This window comes from Oxyura jamaicensis, chromosome 4, assembly GCF_011077185.1.
Source record: "Oxyura jamaicensis isolate SHBP4307 breed ruddy duck chromosome 4, BPBGC_Ojam_1.0, whole genome shotgun sequence".
Classification (NCBI taxonomy): domain Eukaryota; kingdom Metazoa; phylum Chordata; class Aves; order Anseriformes; family Anatidae; genus Oxyura; species Oxyura jamaicensis.
Window position 1 is genome coordinate 45,566,099 of NC_048896.1, and position 25,326 is coordinate 45,591,424.

A 25,326-nucleotide genomic window follows, 5' to 3' on the forward strand; every position below is an offset into this window, starting at 1 on the left:
CTAGTTTCGAGAAAAGAACGATCTTCGTTCCAATTTAGATTGTTACTACACATAATTTTCACTGTAGGATAGAGGTTATTTCTTGCTTGTAAAATGTAGTCATCCTGACCTTAAATGTAGCTAAGATGTAAGTGACACATACGATCTGCCAAAGGCCACATTGATAAGCTTAATAGTACTGCTATAATAATAAACAATTACCAATAAGTCTTGCCATGGTGTTTCACCAGCAAATGAAAGCCAGACAACCACAAGCCATCAGGTTACGAGCGCTTCACAACAGCTCCTGACTGCGGGCACTGCCAAATAACTGCAACTGTGGCATTACAGTTGCAAAGCAACCCAGCAACCCTTCAAGATGAGCTCAGCTAACTTTATTTACTCCCCAGATAAACCAGTGTGTGAGTATGCTCATAGCTTATGAAATTCCATTGATGAGTAATAAGTCCTTATCCAATCATAACACAAGGGTTAGTTATCACCTATACATACACTGTATACCGTAAAACAGGAGTTGAGCAATATTCCCCATACATAGCTTCCTATTTAGACATTCCTTGAAATAAGCAAGCTACATTCACTTTGTATGTAAGGCTGTCCTGTTTGAAAGATATTCATGACTTCCTTAATGAAGAAGGTATAAAGAAACATGTAAAAAGTGCGTACTTAAAATAAGTATATTCTTTTATCCAGCAAAATTTTTGTATTACCATAAACCTTCATCAATGTGAACTGAACTCCCTTTTCTAGGGAACAAAAAGCAAAAGTGGACGCAGAAGCCAATGTGATTCATGATCATTGCTCCAGTATAAGGATAAAATTCATTCATATGCTCAAAAGATAGAAATGCATTTTTATTAAAAAAAAAAAAAATAGCTCTTCAAAAATATTTCAGTTCATATACGATGACTTAAAAGTACTAATGACTAAGGTTTATTAATTTAAGTGCAATTATTGTGTATCCCTATGTTAAAGAGAAACTGAAAAAAATGTCATCAAAATAGTTGACATTTAATGCATAAGATCATTTTAAAGACCCATTATCTTTATCCTTTATGTCATTTCTAATTGTTCTCCACTTAACAGCATGTCTCCGCACTGGTCAGGAGCCAAACAATTACCTCCTACAACCCAATTTCTCTTTAGGGAAAATGGAACCTGTCACCAAATGAAAAAAGAGAACACAGTGAAACATGTCTGTACCCAGCACACACACAGATGTGCACAACAAACCCATTCCAATGCTGTGGCTAAGGAGAGAGCTGTTCTCTGGCCAGTGACAGTCAGCCCAGAATCAATCCAGAGAAGCATCACAGATGGAAGTTGTAAGAAGTGCAATGAAGAACATGGAAATTACCAGAGAGGAAACAAGCGAGGCAGGTGACAGAAAACAAAAGGAGTTGAGATATTCTGTAATTTTGTCATTTTCCAAGACTAAAAACCAAATTTTACATGTTAGCTACTTTGCTAGTTAATTACCATGTCTACAATAAGATGCCGAACTCCACAGAATTATCTTGTTCAGGGCTTCTATTTAACATTTATGCTATACTTCAACTTTTTCCAAATTCAGTATTGGAAAGAAAGAAGTCAAATAGATTGCTTTCTAAATTTAAGCTGTTTACACAGGATAAGGGGAAATTCAATACAGGAAAGATTTTTTTTTCCTTACCAAGCCAATACTTGTTCTGTAGCCAGTGATTAGTAGCAAAGAACAGTTAATTGCCTGATTAACATGTGATCTCTGCTCAGCTTTCATTTTACAGCTACATAAAATATTGACATGTCATATGCTGAAGTACACCAAAAAAAAAAAAAAAAAGTAGTTTATAAGCCTGCATACAACTCATCAGGAAAAACAGGTAAATAAATCAGATACAGTGCCCTACCACCATAATATACAAGCTCTGAAAAGATGTACAAATAAGTTCACAGTAAATTAATAATAATTTGCATAAGATAATTACTTTTAGACATGTTTAATAAGATACGTACCTACACTTTCGTGCAAATGTAACAGGTTCTTATGCCTTTTTCTCTCTTAATAGAGTTTGTTAAAGAGAAGTCAATACAGGCAGCTGAAAAAATAAAAGCCTCTTATAAGGAAGCCATCCAGTCTGCCAAAAAGCTCTCTGAACTTTGTGTCCTTGTTCTCCCTTTGGTTTTTGGGGTTTTTTTTTTGTTCTTGGTGGTAATGTTGGTATGTGTTGATAGTTGTTTTTTAAATAAGGGAGTTCAGTAATATTAAAAGAAGTTTGGCACGTAACCCACCTAAGATTTTTCAGTTTGATGGCCTTAGATTCAAGTACTTCCAAGATTTTAAGAGCTAGCACATGACTTCCTACCATGGCTGTATGAACTGTTTTTTTCAATCCCCAGAATGATTTAAAAGCACTTCCATAAATTAAATGGCTTGTGTCTATCACCGTTAAAAAAAAAATTAATTTAAATTTTAAAAATTTAAATTTAAATACCTTTTTTTTCTACTTTCTCCTTCTTTTTCTTTTCTTCATCTTCACCTTTAACGTGATCTTTTGGGCCAGGAGATGATGTAACTGCTGTGGGTTGTGGATCACCATCTGCAAACGAAGCTGTAGAAACAGTTGTACCAGGAGGAACTGCAATCTGTTTTACTAAAAATTAAAAACACATACATTAGAAAGGGTACTAAAACTTGGAACAATGCAACATTATAAGTTTTCAATGTAAATGGAAAAGTAGAGACTGAAAATTTTGCTTAAAATGCCTAAGCAACCAAAATTGCTGAGTAGTGAAGCACAACGTTACAAAGTAGACATCACAACTCAATTTATATGACTATTCTGGTCGCTTGCTATGATGTTAAGAACAATGTGTTCAGCTACATATTTTTTAAATTGTGAAAAAATGCTAAATACAAGAAAATATATTTAAAAAGTATTTTTGTAGCTTACTTCAACATCTAGTTATCTTCACTACTAAATCCTTATTCTTCATTTATGTTTCATAGAATCATAGCATATCCTGAGTTGGACTTGATAATCCTTATGGGTCCCTTCCAACTCCTGGCTCCACACAGGACCACCCAAAAAACAAACCATGTGTCTGAGAGCATTGTCCAAACACTTCCTGAACTTGGGCAGGCTTGGTGCTGTGGACACAGCACCGGAGCCTGCCCCAGTGTTCAACCACCCTCTCAGTGAAGAACCTTTTCCTAACACCCATCCTGACCTCCCGTTGCAGCTTCATGCTGTTCCTTTGGGTCAGTTTCTTGTGTTTGCCTCATTTTAGCTTTTAGCTATTAGCTCATTATATATAATACTACCCAATAATTTTTGCCCAATAAAATTGAATTTAATAGGGTAGTCAGATCAATCCAACTCTTTCTTCTGTTTTACTAAAGAAAATGAGCCTGAAAAAACTCATTCTAAGAAAGTATCTGAAGCCTCAAAATGATACCACACCTTTCTAAATTCTCCATGTTTCTTTGTATTTCTTTTTAAATTGCTGATAGTAAGATGATTTACAGAATTTTATATCTCACCAGATGACAACTTAAAAATCATCTTCCTTCTACTTTCTACTCTTCAAAGGATCACATTAACACCATTTAACAAATCATTGTACTGAGTAACCATCATTAATGATGGATTGTCTCAGTCTATAGCAGCAAAACCAGTTGTTCTCTGGACGCCCAGTACCCTGAGCTGGTGGAAGGGGATAAGGAGCAGAATGTGGCTCCCACAATCCACGAGGAAATGGTTGGTGATCTGCTACAGCATTTGGATGTACACAAGTCGATGGGGCCGGATGGGATCCACCTGAGGGTATGGAGAGAACGGGCGGAAGAGTTGGCCAAGCTGCTTTCCATCATTTATCGGCAGTCCTGGCTATCGGGGGAGGTCCCACTCGACTGGCGGCTAGCAAACGTGACGCCCATCTACAAGAAGGGCCAGAGGGTAGACCCGGGGAACTACAGGCCTGTTAGTTTAACATCAGTGCCAGGGAAGCTCATGGAGCAGACTATCTTGAGCATCATCATGCGGCACTTGCAGGGTAAGCAGGCGATCAGGCCCAGTCAGCATGGGTTTATGAAGGGCAGGTCCTGCTTGACAAACCTGATCTCCTTCTACGACAAGGTGACACGCTTAGTGGATGAGGGAAAGGCTGTGAACGTGGTCTACCTTGATTTCAGTAAGGCATTTGACACCGTTCCCCACAGCATTCTCCTCAGGAAACTGGCTGCTCATGGCTTGGACTGGCACACACTTTGTTGGGTTAAGAGCTGGCTGCATGGCCGGGCCCAGAGAGTTGTGGTGAATGGAGTCAAATCCAGTTGGAGACCAGTCACTAGTGGAGTCCCCCAGGGCTCAGTACTGGGGCCAGTCCTCTTTAACACCTTCATCGATGATCTGGATGAGGGGATCGAGTGCACCCTCAGCAAGTCTGCAGATGACACCAAGTTAGGTGCGTGTGTCGATCTGCTCGAGGGTAGGAAGGCTCTGCAGGAGGATCTGGATAGGCTGGACCGATGGGCCGAGGCCAACGGTATGAAGTTAAACAAGGCCAAGTGCCGGGTCCTGCACCTAGGGCACAACAACCCCAAGCAGAGCTACAGGCTGGGAGATGTGTGGTTAGAAAGCTGCCTGGCAGAGAAGGACCTGGGAGTATTGGTTGATAGTCAGCTGAATATGAGCCAGCAGTGTGCTCAGGTGGCCAAGAAGGCCAACAGCATCCTGGCTTGCATTAGAAACAGCGTGGCCAGCAGGTCCAGGGAAGTGATCGTCCCCCTGTACTCAGCTCTGGTGAGGCCACACCTCAAGTACTGTGTTCAGTTTTGGGCCCCTCGCTACAAGAAGGATATGGAGGTGCTCGAGCAAGTCCAGAGAAGGGCTACGAAGCTGGTGAAGGGTCTGGAGAACAAGTCTTACGAGGAGCGGCTGAGGGAGCTGGGACTGTTCAGCCTGGAGAAGAGGAGGCTCAGGGGTGACCTTATTGCACTCTACAGGTACCTGAAAGGAGGCTGTAGTGAGGTGGGGGTTGGTCTGTTCTCCCACGTGCCTGGTGACAGGACGAGGGGGAATGGGCTAAAATTGCACCAGGGGAGGTTTAGGTTGGATATTAGGAAGAACTTCTTTACTGAAAGGGTTGTGAGGCATTGGAATGGGCTGACCAGGGAAGTGGTTGAGTCACCATCCCTGGAGGTCTTTAAAATACATTTAGATGTAGAGCTTACGGATATGGTTTACTGGAGGACTTGTTAGCATTAGGTCAGAGGTTGGACTCGGTGATCTTGGAGGTCTCTTCCAACCTAGACTATTCTGTGATTGATTAATCTTTCTAGTATCACTATTATACCGTTCCACATTCTGCACACATGCTTCTTTTTACACCTTAGACATTAAGTTTTCTGAGGAATTGCACTGAGTTTATTGATACCTGCTCTCCAGCATAAAAAAAACTTGCACAAGTTACTTTTTTCAATCACTTGAATCACATTTATACAAAAAAAGGCTTGCTTTTTGCTTAATAGTTAGAGAAAAACATTATTTAAAAAAAATCATAAAAGAATCACTTGACTATGTTCTACATTCATCATATTTCTGTGCTCAACCACTTAATATTGTCACAGCCAAAACACATTAATTTACTAAAAAAAAAAAAAGATCTGAATTTATTTCTACTACCTTTTAGATAAAAAAAGATTAAAAAGGAAAGATACGTATCAAACAAAATATTAATTTCCTTACTCTTTTTATATTCTATAATCCCATCTTGGAAAAATCTATGTACCTTAAGACTTTGCTCTCAGACATAATAGAAATTATGCAAAATATATTGTCTCTGTCAAGAATTACTATGGACTAATACATGATGGAGAAATATAAACTAATGGTTTGGTTTAGTACATGAAAGGGCTTTATTCATACCAAAAGGAGAAAAGAAACAACTGTATTTATAAAATGTTAGTCTTTTTAAAGACTGAATGCATTGTTTTACCAGTAGACAGTAAGCGTGGTTGAATACTAGCATCTAGATACACTGGGTACTATCTTACCATATTGACAGCTCTGCCACAGCATGCCACATCTGAAACACTTCAGTATCAATTTTTTTTTTTTTACTATGGAATTATATCATGATGGTGTGAGCTGAGTAGAGCTACACAGAAGAGTGCAAAGAAGGAAAAATAATGCAACGAAAGACTGGTCTCACCAAAGCATGAAATCAAAATTGAAGACATCGTTTCTAGTTTTATACTGCCACAGATTTTCTAATAAATCACTATCTGTACATTGAACAATGGCTCAATTTTCCATAGGGATTTCAGTCAAACTAGATAAAATTACTCAACGTGATCAAAAAGTGTTGAAAGTTTCAGCCATTTTGAAGGTATTGTGAATGCTCAGACATCATTCAAGTTCGGAGCTCATTATAAAAGATGCCACAACAAAAACACATAAAGAACCAGTTCCACGTCTGATAAAGATTTGGCACATGTACCTGTTACACTTGCAGCTTACTAGAATGTTGGAAGTACACAACTTCTCATAGGCATGGAATCAAGGAAAATCCAGAGCTTATGAGAAATGCCAGAGTCACAAAAAGATAAAGAAGTAGTAAGATAGCAAAAAACATGACCAAAAACTCCATCTAACTTGTGTCAATATAGGACTTTTTTCCCTACCTCCATTTCGAATTTCTGCCTGAATCAGCTCTTGTTTCAGCCCTTCAATTTCTTTCTTTAGTTTAGCATTTTCCACACGAAGCTTCTTCTCTTCTCGGAGCGATGCCTGCAAGACTAAATTTGACACTATATTAAAAAAAATAGGCTTCAATAATTAGCATTCATTTACTTGGCAAAAGGTTTTGTTTTTAAGAGAGAAGTGAAACGTAGCAAGCCAAGTACCAAAGAACTGGTAACTTTCAAGAAGTTTATTGTTACAGATATTTTTGGAATTTTTGTTGTTGCTGTTAAAATTGGCATTTCCCTCTTTTTTTTTTTTTTGGAACATAATATTTGTTTACTCAAGTTGCCCTTCAATATAGTAGTTTTTCAGTCTCTTTAGTTGACTCACAAGAGGGAATTCCAAGAAACCTACTAAAAAAGCAGCTTAAACATGTTTGGAATATGGAGCAGCTTCATTCACTGATACTGATCTGTGTAAAATATCAAAGGTGAAGGTATGATATTCTTTAGATAATCACATAGTGGTGAAAAAGCAGTAACACATTCATGCAAACTCAGTCTCATACCCTTCCCAAGTGCCTTTCTCCCCCGCTAAAGGAGAAGCATCATATATCACATTTTCATAATCTCTTTGTGCCATTGCTCTTCCCTTCGTTCATGCTTTTTTATTTCAGAATAATCAGCTTCAAAAAAACCACAAACCATGAGACAGTGAAAAGGTGCTACTATTACGAGCTTGGTCTTTGAGAACCCAAAACACACTTGAAAGGCTGACAGCACCAATGAAGTTGTCCATGTTCTCATTTTTTTCAGATGAGCATTTAATGTCAACCACCTGGCTAACAAGCTTATCATAAGACAGAGAATTCCTTACTAGCTTTCTCCTTGAGCAGAGCAACTTGCTGCTTGAGGTATTCAATAACTTGATCAGCCTCTGCACCCTTCTGCTCCAGTCTGTTCAGCACCGCATTGTTGGCTGCCATCTTTATCAAGAAACGGGATAAAAACCTAGACAAATAACATATGGTCTAAAATTAATTACTTCTTTATGTAATTAACATTACCAACTCTTACCACATGAAGCAGTTCTAAAATCAGTTGCTGAGTAAGAAAATTTGCTAAGCAAACAAGCTGGGCTCCCACCTCCTAATGCAAAGCCCATATAAAAAGCTATGTTAAACAGAATCTGATGTTTGACAGCTGCTTTAAAGTATTTTGGAAGAAAAGCAACTTTCTTCCCAGCTGCAGAAAACATGTTCTTGCTTCATGAAACAGGAAAAATTCCACCTTCTGAAAAAGAAAGGTTTACAGAATACCACGAATATGTGGAGGTGGGGGGTGGGAAGGGGGGAATGAAATAAAAGGGAAAAGGTTAGACTAAAGAACAACGTATCCTGGTTTTATCTGACAAAATTATGAAGTGTACCCAGAATTTTATTGAATGTAAGGAAATAGAAACATCCCACAAGTTTCCAAACTTTTCTAATGAATTGATTCAGAAGGTATGAATACTTTACACAGCGTGGTTGTGCATGCGCTTTCACTGTTATTTCACTTTTAAGCAGAATTCACCAGTATTTTTACTCCTCTCTGATTAATGTGATGTTTACTGCAGGTTTCTAGCTTCAAATTTATTTTAGCACTCATTTTGATCATCTCATTTTGTTTCCACTGCAATAGAACGTCAGGCACCCAGGTAACAAATTCAAGAAGCAGGAATATAAAGAAAAGTGTAAGAAAACAAATAAATGCTGTCTAGTTTTCTTTCTTTCAGGATGTTCAGTTTCTTTTACTGGGTTCTCTAGTATTCCAGAAACTAGTTATGCCTTGTGTACAGCCCTTATTTGTTGAATCCTTCCAAGCGTGATCCACTTTCTTCCCTGCAACATTTGCATCTAACCCTAAAGACTCAAATATTAGCAACAGAATGATGAAATACAGTCACTCATATCTGCAACATGGTGCTTCTACCATCTGCCCAGGACCTAAAAGATAAAAGAATCCACAAATAAAACAGGTTATAGGTGGGAAGAAAAGATGCTCTGCAGATCATCACAAGTAGCAGTGATGCAATTCCTGTGAATTTGCCCATGAACTGCAACAAAGGGAAGAACCGATAAGAAACTAATGATCCAGATCCACGCACTGGCTCCCAAACCTTATCAGAGCCCCAAAATGCCTCTTCTCATACAAAAATGGCAAGAAAATTTTCCACTTTAGTGCAAAATTATTCTGACACTCTGACCTACGTCTGTTTTAACATTCGAATGAATATTCTCTGTTGGGATTGGCAACAAAAGCCACACTGATGACAAAACAGTTTAAAAAGAACTGAAAGGAGGTGAACAGATACCACGCTCATCCCAGTCACAACACTGCACCTTTGCTCAGTAGCAACTTATATTTCATGACTGATCTTCCACCACATAAGAATTCATTTCTTCAGAATCAACCCCTCCCCTCGTTTTTTTTTGTTTTGTTTTGTTTTGTTTTGTTTTGTTCTGTTTTTTTGTTTTTTTTTAATAAAGGACCAGAGCTGACAATGAATTGGGTATAGTGTAATTAAAAGTTCTCTGGCTTTACACGTTTTCCTTTGAGAGATAGAGTAGTAGTCCAACAGACAATACATGGGGTATATTCTTCCTGCAAGTGATGAACAAACAACTCTTTTGCCTTCTTTGCAATCTAAGGCAGTGGAAGCCTGTTTAATATGCTAAAGATTCCTAAAAGACGGAGGACGTTTTACTATCATCACACCTTCCCCCCCATCCACAACAGATTTTTCTTTTTAAAAGCAACAAAATTTCATGGATAGAAGAGTAGCAGGAATCACCTTGGTGAGAGAACTAAATTTTAATACTCAAATTCATCTCTGCAATGACATTTCTTTTTTTCCATGTGCAGCATGCAGGATCTATTATTTATGAAGTCTGAAAAATACAGAGGGTTTTAGAAAGGAAAAAAGTGATTCCAATAAGTTACTGATTTAGATATCAAATGGAAATAAACATAAAAATATTATGGCACAACACAGCATAATACAAAGCCTGGGGTATTACTGTCTGCATACCAGTAAGATTTCTTGCAAGCTAGATAGTCTCTCAGGGGAATGCAATACTAACAGTGGAAACTTTGCCAACAACAACAGAAAATGCTACTAAAACTTCAAAGTGAACAGAATTGGTACATTTGATAGGTTTTAGCCAAGTTGGCTAATGAACTGAAGATCTGGAAATAAAGCTACATGATTACAATGGGTAGACATTTTCCCACTTGTCAAATAAATTTCTGGAAACCTAGTTATTGTAACAGTAACACAAAGGAATAGGTATTTCCGATGCTAATATAAAGAGCCAACAGGCTGAAGTCACTGCTGCACAGGCACATGAAACCATAAAGCAGTGTGATAAAAATGCATCCAAAAAGGGCACAATCTTTTTTGTTTGTTTTAAGATCCATCCTTACTATAAAACACAAAACACATAAAAACACATCAGTATTGCAAAAGTCAAAGGTTAGTCAATTTTTCCCTTTCCCCTCTATTATCCTGCCCATCCCACAAGAAAAACTAGTGGCGATACAAAAATTAAAAGAATTTTAATATGGCAGTAATATAGCACAATTATTTTTTATTTATTTTTAACCAAAAACAACTGAAACTCAAGTCACTTCATACAATTGTGTCCCTTCTTCATATACAAAAGTTGTGGAAAAAACAAGTAAGGAGTTGCTACAGCAGTGGAACAGACCTTCTGAAAAGGGTGACCAACTGGTTTACAGCCACAAAATCTGCTTAACCTCAGACCTCCGATTCCTGCTTTGTTACTTGCACTGCCCCAGACCTACCAGGCAGCAGTAACGGAACTCCATCTTCAAACATCTGTGAAGCTAGGTATCAGTATGTAGAAGTAGTTTCATTTCTCATCATTCTATTTGCTAACTTCAAAGAGCTGCCCACCTTTTTCCAACAGAAAGCACAGCTTGCTGGGATCTTCTAAGTAGCTACAGTCCCCTCACGTAAGAAAACAGGCATTTTTCTATGTTGTTTCCCAAGATCACCCAATGTGGAAGGGTCCCAAAAGTGGCAAGCTTCAATACTAGCTATATAGTATAAACTATCCCAAAACGCCAATGTTTTACAAATACTGGTTTAGCAAAACTGGTCCAAACGTTAGACTTTGTCCAGATCAAAAAATGAACAGACCAAGACAGTAAAAACCTAAACCTTGGTGTATCTTACTCTTCAATATTAATATTATCTGCTTCTAAAAGCAACAAAAAGCCAAAACCCCTATAAAACTAATGACAAGATTTAAAACTTAAACTCTAAAAATTGTTTTTGGAATCTATCCCTAGTCCGAAGATGGAACCAATTACTTTTCACTTATTGGAAAAGCAATCATTTAACCAAAACCCAGAAACGGGAAGCCAACTGACTCCCCAAAACTAAAATAATTAGCTCTATGCATTCCATCTTCCAGCTGCAGGTTTAAAAACAAGTCAGTACTTTCCAGTACTCATCTTTTTCTTGCAATGCTTTGTTAATGCCAACACACAACATAAGATTACTAACCGTATTCTTACCTATAAGTCAACATGTTCCCTGTGTATGCTTTGAGTACATCTATGACAGTGATGCAGCTTTTGTTTTAGCATTTTTAAGTCAGTAAGGCTTTACACTCTTTTCCTACAGCCATCTCATTTCTTGTTCTCATTCTTTCCTGCAGGCCTTAGAGCAACACAACCAAACGCCGTATGATCACCCTGGGCATGTGCTGAGACAAGGAATTCATCAACTAACATACAGTGAAATAAAATCACCACAACTGCCTGCTTCTCCTCTCTTCCTCTCCCATTCCATTGGGAGAAGTAGTCCATTAAATGAAAAGCCAAGACCAACGATGGGGCAAGGAGTCACTATAGAAGAAAGTAAACATTTGTAAGAGCACATTCACTTTTCAACTGATACGCTCTGTTCATACTGAAGTTTGTCACTATGAAGCAGTAGCTGCAGGATTAACTTTATTCTTAAAGTTACCAACGCTCCAAAGATCATTCAGCATTTGAGAAATGTTATTAAGTTAACTAACAAACTTCACGAAACTATTCATGGCAACTTCTCTCCCTAAGCTTTTGATCTTAAGCCTGAAGTAGCTCTCAAGCGAAACCCCTTTTCTTCTTCCATGAGATATCTCGAGACGCACCATGGTTTTCAACTTGTATAGCAGCGTGCTCTACTTTCTGTAGAAGACAGAAAGCATCAACCACCACTTGGTTTCTGCAGAGTGTGTTCAAAGACTTCTTTCTGAGCATCTTTTTCTGGGATGGTCATTTCTGGCAGACAATCTTACAAAAACCCATAAATATAACAGAATGTGCCAGCTGTTTGCCAGATTCTGCTTCCCTGTGCTCTACACTTCTATGAACTGTCAGGACACAAGATGAAGCAGATTTTAAAATCTCACATCACACCTTTTTATTCCACAGAGTAAGGAACAGTAGTGATCAGATCAAAACAGAAGAAAAATAGAGTGAAGATAACTCGAAAGATCAGTGCAATGAGGAGATTGTTCTACTTGCCCCATATTCTCCTGCCTCCAGCAAGTCAGCAAGTTCATGCTTTAAAATGATTTTTCTCTTCAAAGTTTCTCCTAATTCCTGATAAACTAAGCCAGACCTAATGCTGTAAACATTTTTGGATAAGATTTGATTCACGTTTTCAGTATGAAAAATTGGAGCTTGATTTTCTAAACTACACAACTTTAAAATAAAAAACTGTGATTAGTTCTGAGATCACATCTCAGTATTCACTTGGCCATCTCCCTACTTCAGTCAAACCACAGAAGATCAGCAGCAACTTCAATCTGTCATTCAGGAGGCGATGCTCCGTTGTTACATTTAGCTGCACACTTGAAGTGATGCGCTTTTATTTCTCGTCCATTTTGGAAACCAGCTGTATTTAGTAAGTGCCAAACGCGCCTATTCCTATTGCTCCATTCTCTTCTCAAAATGTTTGGGTCATTCACTGGATTTTTGTTACACACTGAAAAATGCGGTCATGGCATTTACACCCAAATATTCCATCTCTGGGAACACAATTGTAAAAGACTGATTCTTCTCCATCTTTTGAGGCCTAAAAATATTTAGAGGTATTTATCTGAAACTGCCATAATCACAAATTTTCATCTGTGGAAAAATATAACTCCTCAATTGCAAAATAAAGTAAAACAAGAAGCTGTTCACAGAGCTTTCAATCACAGAGAAATTTCAGAAAATGTGCTTCTCAAGCCTGTATATGGGTAAGTTGAAGTATCAGTAAATACCCGTGTAGCGTGATACTGAGAAAGAAAGCAAGTATCTCAGGTACTAGACCCATTTTTCGCATTGCTTGCAACTCCATGATGATCAAAGCCCTAGTTTGCTAGTTCTAATACAGCAAGAAGACATAACCCACCCCATTACACTTAAAGATCATCTCACCCACATTGAAAAGACAAAAATGTATTAAGACTTAACTACCAGCTGATCTCTTTCAGAGCATACATAGCTAGCTCTGCAAGGAAAGAACACAGGTCTCCCGAGTCTCACATTGTCAAAATAAATTTGTGTAATTAAAAACACGCCTTGGAACCCTAAATATGGAAATGACAGAAAAGTAGATGTTCACCTAGAACTCTTATCCACATACAGGAAAGGAGATGTGCAAATGATATTTTTGGCATAATGATAGCAAACGCTGGAATGATAGGAACCAATGGAATAGCAGCAACTAGCAATGAGAGCAGTATGATGCCAGAACTTTGAGCATTATTCATAATTTCAGTGTAAAAACTCCAAGTCTGTAAATGATTATTAAATCAATCATTACAGAATCTCATTTTGACTCACAGTACCAGATCGGTGATCACCTGCCAGGTACTAGAATTGTGGCACTGTAAAACATGAAATGAAGCTTTAACCATTATCTTGTATTTTGCTGAAAGAAAGAACACAGCTTTTGAGAAAAACAGAATTACAGCCTAAGATGTAAGAGAATCTTGTAAAGTAAAGAAATAGAGTTTTGTAAATTTATCAATGCAATTTCCCTTGTTCTCCCCAGACAAGTGATTGTTTTGACTAGGGCTTTAAACAGCCGAGCAGCCTGAGTACTGTTGTTGCTATTACTGTTATTTCTGGAGCACTTAACTACACTTTTAAAAGTATTCATAAACTATAAACTCCTGTGTAGTCAGTATTGAAAGCAATTTGCCAAGCAGCAAATTATTAATCAAAGTTGTACATTTCTGCCAGATGTTATTTCAACTCACATCTTTTGTACCGAGACTCGGAATAATTGCTTTGAGGATTTCCAAACAACTAACATGTCTAACGCCGGCCATCCAAGAAGCGATGCCAGCCCTACGAAATGATTTGCTGGCTCTGGAGACTACAGTTCAGCCCTTCTGGCTGCCAGATAAATCAGGCTCAATCCCAGCTGCAGACAGGTCCTTTAGTAGTCCTAAGAGCCTACCCCTCCCTATTTTAAAGGGCAGTAAAGAGTAAAAACACACACAAGCAAACCTTTTCATATTGAAAAAACAGCACAGCATGAAAGAGTTTTTTTTCTTTTTTTTTTAATGTGATGGAACATTGCACAAAAAGCCTATCCACTGGCAGCAATTTGGAGGCAAGAGAAGCTACTCAAGTCAAGATTATTTTTAAATATGAAGACAAGTCTTTCTTGAAAGGGAAGGATGTACCAAGGCCATGGGCTAGTCACATCAGTAATGGGACAAGCAAAATCCAATCTATTACAAGGACTGCCTGAAGAAATGTGTCAGTTATTTATTATAACAAATGAAAGTAGAAGCATGAGATTCTTTAACAGTATGACGACAGACTTCATTTGAATTCAAATGCATTTTTTAGTACTGAATGGTAGGTATCATTAGAAACAGAAAAAAAATATTCTAATATTTTGCTCAAGTTCACATTTCAGGATTTAGTAGGTGCTACAACAGTAATTAAGTGCATCACATCTAAATACAAAACAGCTATGGCATTCAAAGGCTTAACAAAAGTGACGAGTACTTGCAACTTCATTTATGCTTGGTCTGTAAGCCTGTGCTAAATTTGTACTCGGGTTGATGTTTCTATTACCACCACTTGCCTCAGCACAATTCCAAATGAACTTTGTGCTCCTTCCAACTGCTGAGAGGACACCAAAGCACTAAAAGCAGAGACGTGACTATTAGGAGTTCTGTCCAGGTTAAGGTAAAAGTCACGAGACTTGGATCAGGCTTGCAACAAAATTCTTTGTGGCTACCAAAAAATTGTCAGCAACAAAGACAGGATACAAAGCTACATGAAGCTTAATTTACTAATGGGAGAAGAGTGCCCAGTAATGCTTGGGTGGCTCAGAGCACAGCTGAAGAAAAGCCACTTCTTTGCACTGCTCAACTTCAGCCTCGACAGGCTGTGTGCCCGCTACAGCTGCCAGGTCTGCTGGAAGTTTACCAGGTTCATCTGGTTGTGCTTCACAGTGCACTCTGAAATTTAAGCAGCAGCTCCTATGCCAAAACAGTTGGCCAAGCTCATGTATTTCTTCAGCAGAATATCTTTTGGATCCCACTGCATTAATATTTTAATAGCACTGTAAGAATTGTACAGTAAACCATCACCACGTGCAGAAGGAATTCTTACATAACTCCTGCGATGGAAAAGATACAACACCTCCAACACAGTGCCTTGTTTCCTTGACCTTAAGCAAAGATTTCCAAACCCCAAATGCATCCAGCTCTTTGGAACAAAAAGCTTACATCAAGTTCTTTTACAGTTTTTTTCATTTATTTATAGAAGCTTAGCTTTCCAAAGGACAGTATATCCAGTGGATACCACTGAATTAAAAAAAAAGTACCTGACACGTATGCCTCAAAGTATCCCTATAAAACTTCCTTGACAGGTGACAGACTTCACAATTACAGACATACACACGTGCTTATAAGTTCAGAAACATAAGTGGACTCAGCTGCATCTGGACAAGTCTCCAGGGTCAGCATATGCCACAGAAGAACTCGAAGAATCTGTACTGCTGTTCATCCACTGGGGCTTTACCGGGGAGTGAAAGCTTTAGGTTACTGTCATAGCTACACAGTGAACTACCCGTAAATCAGATGGATTTCACCACAGTTCTGGTTCCTCTTCTGCTACCTGTTTATATCAAGTAGAACACCATTTCTTGGATATATTTATTGTTTTCTGTAACTTTATCCTAAAAAAGCAAGTGGTCACAATACCTGCTTAATTAACAACAGCAGTCATAAAAAGGTAAAGAAAAAATGACTATCCCCCCTCCCCACCTCCCCCCCCAAGATTAGTCTCACTTGCAAACATACACATTTTTAAAATACCTCTCAAAATCCAACCTTTTTCTTTTGGGGCTGCCTGTGCAATAAAGCTACCAACCCTTGTCAGAAACCCCAGCCACTAAAATGTCAAAGATAGCCATTCCTCAGAAGTCTGAGGAGTTTGGACGTAAAGAATAAAGATATCACTCATCAATGTATTTCATGTCAGCAATAGGGTACAAAATAATTGTATTGGTTGGGTAGTGCTCAGGAAGACTTTACTGTCAGTTTTTCTACATGTAGAAGTAATATCTCGAAGCACTGCTAAGACAAAGCAGGATTTAACTGTTCAGTGAACGCAAGTACAAAGGTTAAAAATAATCATTATTCATTCACAAAAGCATTCAGCAGACATCATGCAGATGGTACAGCAGGAGGATCAGTGTTCTCAAACTACAACTGCACTAACAATTGCTATTATTTACTGAGACAGAAACTTTAGCTCTTCTTTATGTGAGCCAAATAAAAGCTGAAGAAAATTAAACTTGAAGATGTGCGTGTTTGTGTGTGCACGTCTGTGTGTAATCAGCGCAGGAGCAATGGCAAACATCACTTAATGGGGAACAAGAAAGCTGCCTTTAAAGAGAAAAGCAGTCCTTGCAAACCTTTGAACCTGCAGTCACAGGATTGTAGTTACCTAAGCTAAACCCTCCCACACACATTCAACTTCCCTAGTTCATTCATCACACAGACAATTGCACTTTCCAGAGCTGAATTTAATCACTTAATACAGCAGGACAGTATTTTAATGAAGACCTTTCATAAACATACTAACTTAACCCATGCAGAGAAAATTATTCAGCTGTACAGTGAATTAACTTTTAAATTTGAATTAACTTTTAAATTTGAATTAATTAAATTTGAAGCAGGCTGACAGCAACTAATCCCTAGTAGCAGTTACATTTCTCTTGAAAAGCGTGTTCCCACAGCATGTACCACTTCACATTCTGGGCATCAGGGCCGAAACACAGGTGTCTCCTTTAATCACACAGAGAGAGAAGAGACTTAAAATTCCTACCAAGTATCTAAGACATCTCCAAATACAGCTACTATGTATTGTAGCTAACTATTCTCCCTTTTGAATCAATGATTCTAACTTATACGCAGTTAAAACCTACAGAGCATTCTTCCCTGTAGCGATGAAAGATCTCTGAAGAAGAGTTTTCAGTAGATTTCTATCTACATTGCTAGTTGGTGAAAGACCTCAGTTATTTTCTGTATTCTAAACTGGAGCGGAACATCAAGAGTTTCTTGCAGTACCTTCTAGCTTCTCTTGTGGAACTCAGCTCTTACAGGACAGTGCCCCCATCTACTTTCCTCTGTCAATTTAATGTTGCATATATTCATGAGTAACTTCTGACAAAAATGCTCCTGTACTGGTACCAAAAAGATCTAAAGTAGGAAGGTCTGAGTTACTAAAGATCTGGTTTTATGAGCACTTGATAATCCTTTTTCAAAGTAACTACACTCAGCGGTAACTATACTTGTCTTGACACAGTTCAGACCAACATGGTTTCTGAGTGAATAGTCTGTCAGTCTCAGTAAACTTCTGGACCATATCACCTATAAATATTTGAGCACCCTTTAAGAGAAAACATAGCAATACTGTATCTTGTAATGGTACCAAAAAATTAAGCAGTCTTGTACCAAAACAGTAAGCAGTCTTGTAATTATTGCCTTTCGAGAGGTTCAGAGTTTTTAAGACTTTCAGGATGTGAATGACTTCTCCCTCTTAAATCCTAGATTTGCACAGAGCAAAACAAACAGAAAACCTTTTGCATTCATCATGGACATGGAAGGCACTTACGCCAGCTACTAAGTAAAATCCTCCAAACAGCTTTCAGGGAATAGCTATATTTCACCTATGGAGTCAAAGCTGCTTTTGTTTCCAGAATTTACAACAGATTGAGCCAAATGATGATTTCATTGTATTCCAAATTATTCTATTGAAAAAAACAGCAGCTTAAGAACAATTATTTTCATGTAGAGTAACTTGTTTTAACATCTTCAAAGATGCAAACCTGCAGGCAAGTTCTCAGTAAAATTTCATTATGGAGAAGAAGGTAAAGGCTATATGTGCAAAGGAAAACACCACATCTGAGTTCTTATCGTTAGTGTCATTTTATAGACGGTCATACGGATGTGAAATTACTTACCCACTGCAATGGAGCAGGGTAATTCAACCCTTAAAACCAGATTAATTTCCCTGATGTACAATTCAGTGTCATATCCTAGTTGGCAATGGCAACTTCCTCAGTGTGCGACTGTTACCAATTACCAGACCACTTCACACAGAAGGTTCCAAAGCTTCCAGGAGGACAAGCGAGTGCATGAACTTAGGGCCTTCGCTCCAGAGCGGCTGCTACTAAGCCCAGCACGGAGCCTCCTCCATGCCATGTGCAAAACACGTACACTCCTGCAGGACCAGCAGCCCCAAGCTGCCTGGCCAACTGAGCTGCTGAAGCGATTTGCTCACTTATCTTCAGTCTGAAATAAGATGCCACTACAAAGCTGTATATTAAACTGTAATTGAGAAATACACTGGGATGGAAACTAGATCCAATAGCCATGGATCGTTTCCGAGAGCATCCCGAAGTACGGGGCTAATCTTTAAACTATCAATTCAGACACAGTGGAGGTTATGTTGGGAAAGCTCCTGATGAGAAGGAAATGGAAATAAAAGTCTCCTGTAATGGGAAGTTTTATGCCAAAACATTGTACCAAATGATCTCAAGAAAAGATTTGCTAACTCAAGGCAGCTTTTAAAGATGTTTTATGCATTGCCAACTGCTTTCAAATGTAAAAAGCATCTCAGAATCTGTCTGCTTTCAGATAATTAGAATGTGAGACAACACACTAGGGAGGCACTTATGAGAGGAATTCAATTTTCCTCTAATCCAGCACAGAATCTGTCAGGTTTTTGTCCCCAGCATTTTGCGGAAAGAATGGGTTTTTATACATGAATTGGGTTTAACTGATGGTGATTAAATACAGTACATGTTACTTTCCAAAAACAGTGCTAGTTTAAGCTTTCCCCTATAGGTGTTTTTTTTGTTTGTTTGTTTGTTTTTTGTTTTTGTTTTGTTGTTTTTGTTGTTGTTTTAAGTGAAAGAGCAGTTTCTAGGCTGTTAAGTTACAAAAAGTTAGGATAAGAGCTTGAGAATTCTATACAAAGCTGTGGAGTGTGACATAAAATATAAGAGCTAGGTTAGCAGAAGATGGCTTTTCTCTGGAATTTCTCTCTAAAAAGTGAAAGAGCATAGAAGGGTTCTATGAAATTTTCATTTCATTAAGGTATCTAAGTCATTTTCTTTAGAAATGGCAAGCATCAACAAGTGATTACAGCTGCTGTGAAGGACCTCCACTGATGGGTTAATAATCAAAATAGAACAATTTCAGACTATACTCTCTAGGTTGTAAACATCACTTAAGAAAAACCTTGTCCTTCATCTCCACAGGCAGAGATGACTGCCTCACTAATCCATTTATTCACACCTTTATTGAGAACGGTCACATTAAGTGAGGGCACCAAAGGCTTGCTGGATAAGCACCCCCTGCTCAGTTTCTCTGTACTGAATGGGTGACCCAGCGTTAAGAGGAGACAACTGAGGACACCTTGACAAAACCAAATGAAACAAGACAAACTGCAAGCACACAAGCAAAATGCTGGGAGCGAAACACTTGCTTTGGTGCAAGACTTCAAAGGAAAGATTATTCACGAAGATGACTATTATATCCCAGCTAATTTTGATGACCTATTATCTCAGCTAATTTTATCTCCCTGCTCCTGCCCTAATCCCATGTTAGGAAGCAAGATTTGCTGAGTTACAGAGGAGGACAGGAACCAAGGACATTTAAAAAGAATACACAACGTGATGCAGAAACAAATTCCATGGTGGTCACACGCTGCTGCTAATGCAGCTCAATATTAGCCTGTGAGCAGCAGCATTAGAATTGGTGGAGATTAATTGTCATAGCAAAATAAATAGTTTAGGAAGGAACAAACAAGTGATTGAATTGCTCTTCTCCGGTCCCCATCGGTATCACTTGAGCTGGCCAAGTAATTTAAAAGTGCTGAAAAGTGAAATTGTAAACTAATCTATGAACTAGTGATACAAAAGTAAGAGGACAGTAAAATCTGAAACAGGCACCACCTGTTGGTCCTGATGGTTTCTTTAGAAAAGTACGTCAAAAAAAAGCATTTAGAAAAAAAAAAAAAGTAAATTAAACTTTTTTTGTGTGTATGTCTGTGTTGTCCCATTACGTACTATTACAGAATATCATCCAGGAGAAGGTCATGACCGGCATTATAAACAGCTGTCCCCTTGAAAACTGAGCAGAATTCTGCATGCTGAATTCTCTCAGCAGGAGTGGCAGTAATTGCCATGCCTAAAACCACAGCAATAACCCATCGCAAATACCGAACCGTGCTTTATTTATAAGCATTTGGGAGAAGTACAGGCCATGCTGAGACAAGGAACTCGGTCACTTTAGCAGTACTCAGACCAACACGGTGACTATCTCAAAATACTCAGAGCAGAGTTGTGCTATTCAAGAAAACCAGCAGCACGTTTTTGTTATGTTGAAAAAGTGCTTTTTCCTGTTCTATTAGATGTATTTCATTGATTAGAACCACACAGGTTACATTTTCAAGAGGAAAACACCCGCTTGAAAAGCATTCCATGCCTGTTACTGACTTCATCATTAAATGTATTTATGGCTCAAAACATAGAACATCAACTAATGAGTACATTTACTTAAGACCACACCACAAATACGCTAGGGAACAAGTTCTTATCTGTGAATCTATTCTCCTGCTGCATTCCTCAGTTTAAAAACAAAAATCTCTTCAAGGTTGTAACCTCCCTAGAAAAGAAGGCTCAAGGAGACAGGAGGAAAGAAAGGAAAGACAAGCCAGGAAAACTTTCTAGCCACAGTTTATCACAGACAAAATGTTTCAGCTACTCAACAGGCTTCCCGAGCAATATTCCCACAGCCCTCGCGCATACTGAAGACCACTCACAATTGCCACAGATTTGCTTTTGGTCAGGTTCTCCTTTCCTGTCCCTCAACTTTTTAAAGACACTTCAAAGGAGATCAAAAGGCTTGGAAGAAGTTGAGTTGTTTAGTCTGTAGAAGAAAGATGGGAGACTGGGTCTCATTCTTCAAACACAAATAAAGTTGGTATGAGAACAGGACTAAACTGTTCACCAGGTCTACTCCAGACAGGAAAAAGCAAGGAAGATTTAAGTTGGACATCTGGAAAGCTTTCAAGCAAGAGTAAAGGACTGAACAGATTGCCTATGGAGGTTGTGCAACATCCATCATTAGGAGGTTTTAAAAACAGGTTAGGCAAATGCATCAGAAGCAATTTAGGTAGAGTAGATGAGAATGAGCTTGACATCTTTTGTTCCCCTCCTGTTGAAGTCTTTTCTTTACACCCAGCATTAAAAACAACCAACAATATTTTCCTCTTTTATATCCCTGTATTTTAACTTTTAAAAATAAGCCGCAAATCTGCCTTTGTAATTATTTTTCCAAATATTAAAGTGCAATAAATTGGAAGAACAAAATACAAAGATTTGCTAACTGTGAAAAGCAGGAAAAATAAACCACCTGTGAAATAAAACATCAATATACTAATTTTACACTCATTCTGAAGAAACTGACATATAAATCAATTTGCAAAGCTGATCAAGTAAATAACAATTTGGAGAGATCATAGGAACTTCAGGGAGAAGTTGCACAGTTCTTGCACCAAGCATCTTCTCCAGACAGTCTGATGGAGAAATTGCTTGGCCTGGACCAATGACAGCAGTGCTAGAGGCCCACCCAGCAGCCCCCACTTTAGGGCACACTAGGAGAGCATCGTATCTTTGACATCTAATGACAGACCCAGCTGAAAATAGACTAAACCGAAGAGATATCCTTATTGGAAAGATATTCCACACCAAAAAGTCCTTTTCTTAAGTTCCTCGTAATCTATATCTTGATTGACGTCTTTATTATACCACATTTTTTAACCCAGAGAAAGAGGAACAGGTTGTGAAGTTCATGTTAGAGCTGTAGCAACTTTATCCATACAAGTGTAGTCACGTAGAGGAATGCTAACTCACTCTTGGTTTGGGTAAGACATCTATTTTTCATAGATTGCACTGTCTACTAAAGAAATAGAAGATACATGAGCAAGAACTGAGGACAATCTAGGTCACCAGTTACCATTTGTATCACAGAGCAGATCCCTTAGGCAGTTTTAGTGCCTTTATTTTCTTCTGGAATTTAACCTGTTTTTTCTTCAAACAGCCACCTCTCAAAGAGAAGGGTGCAAGTAAGATTATAGCAATATTGTGTCATCTTTCTTGCTACCTACCGCTTTTAAACATCGTCACAATTCTCTTGCCAGCTTCTAGACCAACAGAAGACAGCCTTACAATACTAACGTAGTAATTCTACACAGTACCTACTATGTAGCAGAGAAACATATGATGATGGATGACAAATCAAATTCCTAATTTATTTTCTCTAAGTTACAAATTAGGAATACATTCTTACAGTCTGAATAACTAAAATATGGGAGCAGACTGAGATCCCATAGTCTCCACAGACCATCACCAGAATTGCAAAGAACTATTACAATAAGCATCTGCCAGGAACAGCAGAGGGAAATTTTGGGACATGTGAAGAGAACTAATAACATCAAGGTCCTCTTAAACCATGTTTTATAAGTCTAAGGCAGCAGCAGGTAGGTTATGGTACTCGCACTAATTCTAACCAGATGAATCATTGGCAATGTACCTCAAAATTCCTAACGCAGCAGTACTCTGTTTTCTTACTCTCCAGAAGAAAAGAAATTGGGAAAACTCACTGATGACTTACTGATCTATGGTCACCAAGTCTGGTCAGTAAATCCATTTTCAGTTTTTGCTCAAGAAATTTATTTATTTATTTGAAGAAAAGCATTTTTCCCAAGCATTAAAAAAAACAACAACAACAACAACAACAAAAAAAAACAGTTATGTTCATCAGGCTGCTTTGAGACTTGAGATAGTATTCAATAACAGGTAAAGATGGCTTTGGCCACACTAGAGAGAAAAAAAACAGCTATCAGAGGAACATTCTTGCTACTATTTCATACTAAGGTAACCATGGAAATGAAAACTCAACTTTGATCTCCCCCCTCCCCAGCTCCCATGGGTAAGTACAATAGAAAATCCAACAAGGGAAATGTACAAGAACCATACAGCTAACTGTTTAGAATGAAAACTAAATGGGTTACCACGTTTCTCTGTTGGACTCCAGTCACAGAACTCATATCAGCGAAAGAAACAGGAGAAGCTGTTTGCGTTGCTCACATCTGATGTTCCTAGCAGCTGCCTTCTACACTGGCCACTCCTTTTATCTGTGTTGCCTAGCATTTGAAATTCTTTACGTTTTAGAAAACACTTCCATAGAAGAGACAAATGTCAATGAAATCTCTACATGGCAGCTGTGACATGCAGCCACAAGAAAGCTCAAAAACATTGATAGAAATCAGATTCCTCTTCCTCCACACTTGATTATTTCCCCTTATGACAACTGCTTTACACTCACATTTATTATACAGACATTTCTCATCCTGGTTTTAGACATTTATTGTGCTCTTTCCATCTTCCGAATTCAGTCATGTTCTCCAACTTATCTAGAATTTACTCATTTGTCTTCTACTCATGTCACTGAGTAAGTCCCCCTCCCAAATTCAGGATTTCTACAGTGTACTGAGAAGAAAACCTAATACATCTTCCAACTAGCTAATCCAATGCAGCACTCAACCCAAAAAAGCTAGCACAGTGTTGGCTAATTATTCACAGCAGATCACTATTTTCCAAACAAATGGGATGAAATGGAGGCCAGAACAGAAGTGAGATGGCTTTTCCTTGCATGAAGCATAAATTCATGTCACAGTCATGAATATTCATCACTAAGAAATGTTTGTATGTCAAAGGAATTCAAAGCAAATCCACATCAAGCCCGATACTCAAGCCGAGTACCCTGAAGAAGACTACTTTTTAAGTAGGAGGGATTTAAGCTAGACAGGTCTTGATAAAACTTCTGTTTTGCATCTGAATTCAGTCTTGTTCTTGCCAACTTAAGATCCATTCTTCACCCTGATACCATTACTTTTGAGTTCTTGTCCTCTAAAACATACGAGCTACCTCTGCTGCTTCCTTAGGCCTTTTTCAGATAGAAACAGAGTAACATAATCTGAAAGTTTTTTATTTTACTGAACTGGGGGTAAGAGCTGAGAAAGCAAAGCTTTGATTCTCCTGCTAATCAGCAAAGTTACAAAAAACAGTGATTTTAGAAGTGGCCTGTTGCTTCAGAATTAATACACAAGTCACTTCAGCTGATTATTTCCTTACATTTTTTATATTATTACCTTACAATACAAATTAGCACAGTTCTATAGGATAAGCCGTGCTGTATCATGAACGTATACACATTTTGAAGTATTTTTATACTATTTCTGTAAACTGTTTGGAAAGCTACAGTACAACTGTTTCAGTTGTCCTGAATCTCAATATACTGCAGAATAACGAAAACAAATTCTTTTTTCTAACTTTCTACTTTTGTCCTAACTTAAAAAAAAATAAAAAAATAAAAAATAAAAAATAATAATAAAAAAAAACACAAACATTTCTACTTGAGTTTATGGAAGAAAAACATCAGGTTAAGCGACAATCTGGAAATCTTAAATTACTGTGATGACATGTCATTTTAGCTACCAATTCTGATTATTAATCACATAGCATGAAATCTCAGTGAAAAATATTGCACTTACATGTATCTATTTCAACATTCTCTAAATTAGAAATCTGTTCTTCAAAAATGCGATTCTACCAAATACAGTATGCAGACAAGTTCTCGACCAGGAAAAGAGGAACGCTACCGATACACCCCACATAGCATTATTTGTTCATTAACATTTTATTGTTCACTAGGAAGAGAACATCCAAGTCAGTGTAAAGTCAAAACCTACTAGACTAGAACCCCTTGACTGAGCTTCAGAAAATAAAGAAAACACCATGAACTAAAGGATGTTAAGTATTTTTTTATAAGTAGTTTTAGGACTTTGGTGCTGTTTTTACAAATTTGTGGTTTCCTTTTCAATAGGTCTTCAAATAACGTATAATTATTCAAACGTAAGTGGGAAATAACATAGTAAGTGAATGAAAAGGGCCTACAAAAACGGGATGCTGTATTTGATCACTATTGATTTTAATTAATACAGAA

General features: G+C 38.0%; 1 protein-coding gene across 3 annotated transcripts in view; it reads right to left on the bottom strand.

The window, feature by feature from the left end:
* The window catches only part of AIMP1 (aminoacyl tRNA synthetase complex interacting multifunctional protein 1), a 36,909-nt gene that overhangs the window by 10,805 nt on the left and 778 nt on the right, over positions 1 to 25,326 (bottom strand). Inside the window, exons 1-4 of one of the 3 annotated variants that reach the window (XM_035326356.1) lie at positions 18,213 to 18,467; positions 7,545 to 7,678; positions 6,668 to 6,781; positions 2,475 to 2,633 (exon numbers count right to left, since the gene is read on the bottom strand). In XM_035326356.1, coding sequence (XP_035182247.1) covers positions 2,475 to 2,633; positions 6,668 to 6,781; positions 7,545 to 7,653 — 382 coding nt within the window. In that variant the 5' untranslated portion in view covers positions 7,654 to 7,678; positions 18,213 to 18,467. Of the gene's footprint in view, positions 1 to 2,474; positions 2,634 to 6,667; positions 6,782 to 7,544; positions 7,682 to 18,212; positions 18,468 to 25,326 lie in introns of those variants that run through there. The other 2 variants (XM_035326355.1, XM_035326354.1) reach the window with 2 other exon arrangements.